General features: G+C 46.8%; 1 protein-coding gene across 1 annotated transcript; it reads left to right on the forward strand.

The window, feature by feature from the left end:
- The first annotated feature begins 366 nt into the window (after positions 1-366).
- On the forward strand, positions 367-4,518 carry LOC311328579 (fructose-1,6-bisphosphatase 1-like). The gene is made up of 7 exons (XM_084461297.1): positions 367-606; positions 1,601-1,763; positions 1,862-1,954; positions 2,147-2,287; positions 2,954-3,091; positions 3,217-3,336; positions 3,924-4,518. The coding sequence occupies exons 1-7, from the start codon at positions 437-439 to the stop codon at positions 4,110-4,112; spliced, it is 1,014 nt and encodes a 337-aa protein (XP_084317423.1). The 5' UTR covers positions 367-436; the 3' UTR covers positions 4,113-4,518.
- Positions 4,519-4,950: the final 432 nt, after the last annotated feature.

The raw sequence follows: 4,950 nt of genomic DNA on the forward strand, positions 1-4,950 counted from the left end.
TGTTCGAAATGTGAACATTTTTAGTAGGTCTACTTTAGGCTACACCCTAAATGTCTACCCTGTACTATCGGAAATGAGAACGGATTTCGCCTTTTGAATGAGCTTCGGCCATATTGATAATCACCTGTCCTCTTTCTCTGACCCAGGTCTATTGACAAAATAGGAAAGCGAGGCCTAAACAGACCTGTGCCTATATCACTGTCATTCAACATTCAGACGACAACCTTCCCCATTATCTTTGAACCTTGATCTCTGTTACTTGCTAAACCAGATGTTTTCAACCACATGCCTCCACTCTGAACGCAGGATCGTGATTGGCCACGAGAGCTGCACCCCTCTTCCTTCCCCTAAACCCTGAGCCGGTTTTCTGTTCCAGCCGCCCGTCTAACCCGACACAGCAGGGACCAACGTCGCAGCTCCGCACCTCTCCTCCGCCATGACTGACCGCGGCACCTTCGATACCAATGTGGTGACCCTCACCAGGTTCGTGCTGGAGGAAGGGAGGAAAGCCAAGGGGACCGGGGAACTGACCACTCTGCTCAACTCCATCTGCACCGCGGTCAAGGCCATCTCCACCGCTGTCAGGAAGGCTGGCATTGCTAACCTGTGAGTACCTAGTAGTCATCTTATATTATTTAAATAAGACCATTAAGAACCTCTTTAATACTATGATTGTGTGATTTTCAATTGAGTCTGAACAGAGGAAGACTTATATGGGTGACATTGTTGGCTAATCTCACAGTGTAATAGTTTGCAGAGAACTATTTTGTCTGCACACACTCTCACAGGTGTATAAGACAAAGGTGGATGAGGCACCAGCCAATACACCATGCAAGGGAAATGAAATATTTACTCGGGCCTATTATAGCTCCACCTAATGATTACTCCTGGTCTCTAATAGGTTAGTGCCGTCATATTGGACTCAGATCAAGATAGATACTCCCATTTTGTCAAGGTCAGGAGATTAGACTAAAAACATTTCCTCATATCTCCTGCATGATTGCCCAATCAGTGTGGCATCATAACCCGAAGACTTCATGGAGATAAATGAACTAGCTTATCAGGGATTTCCGGTTATTGGGGTTTTTCCTCATTCAGCTGCTTATCGGCAGGAAGTGTTTTTTATCAGTTGATGCAACCCATTGTTGATGTACACAGGAACCTAACATGGCATTGATATGATCTGAATTGATCGGTAACACTTTACAATAAGGGTACTGATGTCTCTATTAACCATTTACTAATGTTATTTATGTTATGGCTTAACTAAGGTTAACTCACCTAACCCTAACCTTAACTAAGGTATTAATTAACATTGGTAACCTAACCTAACCCTAAATAAGCATTAGTTAACAGTTAACTAATGTTTTTTGTGACCCTTATTGTAAAGTGTGACCAATTGATCATAGTGAGGTCAGGCTTCCTGCCCCTATCACAGGTCTGAAGAAAGAGGCATATTTCAGACCATTTACAGTATAGGGCAGAGGGTCTAATTTCAGCCATTGATGTTGTTTCCTCAAGTTTCTGCTGCCCCTTCTAAACCCCCCCCCCCCCTCCCCCCCCCCCCCCCCCCCCCCTCCTGTCCCCCTGTCGGTGACAGCTATGGCATCGCCGGAAGCACCAACGTGACGGGTGACCAGGTGAAGAAGCTGGACATCCTCTCCAACGACCTGGTCATCAACATGATCAAGTCCTCCTTCACCTCCTGCGTCCTGGTGTCCGAGGAGGACGAGCACGCCATCATCGTGGAGGCAGAAAAGCAGGTGTGTTGTCTGTGTGTACGCATGTGTTTCAGTGTGTGTGTGTGTGTGTGATGATATTCATATGAAACTGGTGTAATTGTCTTTCTTTCTATGGACAGGGTAAATATATTGTGTGTTTCGATCCCCTGGATGGCTCATCAAACATTGACTGTCTTGTATCAATCGGAACGATTTTTGCCATCTACAGAAAGGTTGGTGTTTTATTTTGGGCGTGTTTAAAAAATAATAATTTCCCTCAAAGTATCTGTTGTCTGTCCCAAATTCACTGTTTCAGTTCTTCATCTGACCTAGTCTGTCTAAAATCCTCTGAGCTGCTAGTTGATGCTGTTAACTTTTTCATTCAAATGATCGTTGTTGTCATGTCCCTCTCGTGTGTCCCTCAGACCAGCGATGGCGAGCCAGAAGAGAAGGATTCTCTGCAGTCTGGAAGACACATCGTTGCCGCCGGTTACGCCCTGTACGGCAGCGCCACCATGATGGTGCTGTCCACGGGGCAAGGGGTCAACTGCTTCATGCTCGACCCAGTAGGTCCCTGAAGACACACACACACACACACATACACAAAAACACATATACACAAAGGCATAAGACGCACAAATATACACATACAGTACCCCCCCACCCCCACCCACACATTCATACACAAAAACACATATACACAAAGGCATAAGACGCACAAATATACACATACAGTACCCCCCCACCCCCACCCACACATTCATACACAAAAACACATATACACAAAGGCATAAGACGCACAAATATACACATATAGTACCCCCCCCCCACACACACACACACACACACACACATTCATACACAAAAACACATATACACAAAGGCATAAGACGCACAAAAATACACATACAGTACCCCCCCCCCCCCACACACACACACACACACACACATTCATACACAAAAACACATATACACAAAGGCATAAGACGCACAAATATACACATATAGTACCTTCCCCACACACACACATTCATACACAAAAACACATATACACAAAGGCATAAGACGCACAAATATACATATACAGTACCACCCCCCCCCACACACACACATTCATACATAAAAACACATATACACAAAGGCATAAGCACACACAAACATACACATACACTACCCACACACACACACACACGCACACACATTTCTGATGTCCTGTCTTTTCTCCGTCTCAGTCCATCGGTGAGTTCATCCTGGTGGACAGGGATGTGAAGATCAAGAAGAGAGGGAAGATCTACAGTCTGAACGAAGGCTACGCTCAGCACTTCTACCCCGACGTCACCGAGTACCTGCACAAGAAGAAGTACCCCGAGGTTAGGACCAGGGTCGAAGTAGCACCGTTTACAAGTTCCTACCACTAACACCTCGGGGAAATGTGTCACTTAACTGGTCGTGATAGTTGACGGCTTGTGCTTGACCCTTGCCTCATCGTCTCCAGGATGGCAGTGCCCCCTATGGTGGGCGATACGTGGGCTCCATGGTGGCCGATGTTCACCGCACCCTGGTGTACGGGGGCATCTTCTTATACCCCGCCAACGTCAAGAGCCCCAAGGGAAAGGTGAGCGAAAGAGAGCTTCGAATCGCCAAACCGCTAACCAGCTAGCGGTTATGCTAAAAACATGTCACGTGATGACAGCCGCCGTGGAGAGAAGATTCCTAAGGTTTGTCTCCTAAACCCATAAGAATTAAAAAGCAGCTCAGTGAATGCGCTTTATAGGTTAGACTGTGGAGAATACGTCGCTGTGGGGTGTAAACGTTACGTTAAATGCAATTATTGTTAGTCGCTTTGGATAAAAGCGTCTGCTAAATGACTGTAATGTAATGTAATGTAAACCTTGTACCTCCAAGTTTTCAGAATGTTGAAAAGAACATTCCAATTTCTGTTGTTGTTGTTGTTGTTGTTGTTTTTACATAAAATCACATATGATGAGCTGTTTAGAATAGGCAACATTTCATTGGTCCCAGGGCTGTGAGGTGTACAGAGATTGTAAAGCGTAGTCCCAGATTGTAAAGGGTAATCTAAGCGATGAAGACAGATTGGAACCGCTCTGTCTCTACACTACAGCATGGGCTACGTCTCTGTATCTCTGTGGGGGTTCCTAATCCTCCCGCCCCCCCCCACCCTCTCCATCCGCCCCTCTGTAGCTGAGGCTTCTGTACGAGTGCAACCCCATGGCCTTCATCATCGAGCAGGCCGGGGGCATGGCCACCACCGGCGCCATGAACGTGCTGGACATCCAGCCCACCAGCATCCACCAGCGGTGCCCCGTGGTCCTGGGCTCGCCCGACGACGTCGCGGAGTACCTCGCCATCTACCAGAAGCACAGCAAGTGAGTGGGCGGCTGATGATGTCGCCGGCGCCACCTCTAGGTCGTCGCCCGCCACCGCGGCCGTGTTCAGCAGGGTACGTAGCCGGAGGAGACGTTTTGGGGCCTGCCGAACTGACTGACCCCAAAGAGGAGGTGGTGGAGCAGGAGGGAGGAGGTGGTGGGGGAGTCAGCTGCATCTAATCTCTCCTCCCTCATCTGCACTGATCTGACCTCTCCTGATGGGTGAAGGAGGAGAACATGTCTTCTTCTCCTGTCTGGATGTTCCCCTCTAGTTGCTTCCTGTTCATCAAGACGCCATTGGACTAAATTATGCTTCAGACACATTCGGTAGTAATCCAGGGTTGTGACTGTAATTTGCACAGATTGACCTCAAGAATGTTTTCAATAAATAAAACCCACCGTAAAAACGATTCTTTTGTCGACCTGATGTTTTGAAGACCTGACCTTTCTTATTTTATTCATGAAGTGTGCTTAGACAAACTATGAGGGACAGAAACACTCGCACACTGTCCACTTGCTCAATGAAGTCTAGTACACTACGTTTCGGTCCATGGCTTACTTTTGAGCAAGTGAAGACAGTGTACAGGTGTTCCTGTTTCCTCATAGTATCTACTACACACATGTCAACAAGAGACTTAACAATGGGCTATATGCACAACTCCAGTACTTCCTGAAATTAGACATTCTTCTCTATTTCCTGTCTTACACTATTGGATGAAATGATTATTCAGGTGTGCCTGATCATTGTGCTGCAGTCAGGGCACACCTGATTTATCACTTCATCCAATAGTGTAGGACAGGAAATAGAGAAGCATGTCTAATTTCAGGAAATACTGGAGTTG

The sequence above is a fragment of the Borostomias antarcticus genome (genome assembly GCF_949987555.1).
Source record: "Borostomias antarcticus genome assembly, chromosome: 2".
NCBI lineage: Eukaryota > Metazoa > Chordata > Actinopteri > Stomiiformes > Stomiidae > Borostomias > Borostomias antarcticus.

Bases quoted from the DNA above. Each gene is read 5' to 3' on its own strand.
- LOC311328579 (XM_084461297.1), top strand. From the start codon at position 437: ATGACTGACCGCGGCACCTTCGATACCAATGTGGTGACCCTCACCAGG. The intron at 1,764-1,861 runs GTGTGTTGTCTG...TTCTATGGACAG, and splicing joins TCGTGGAGGCAGAAAAGCAG to GGTAAATATATTGTGTGTTT. The intron at 1,955-2,146 runs GTTGGTGTTTTA...TGTGTCCCTCAG, and splicing joins TTTTTGCCATCTACAGAAAG to ACCAGCGATGGCGAGCCAGA.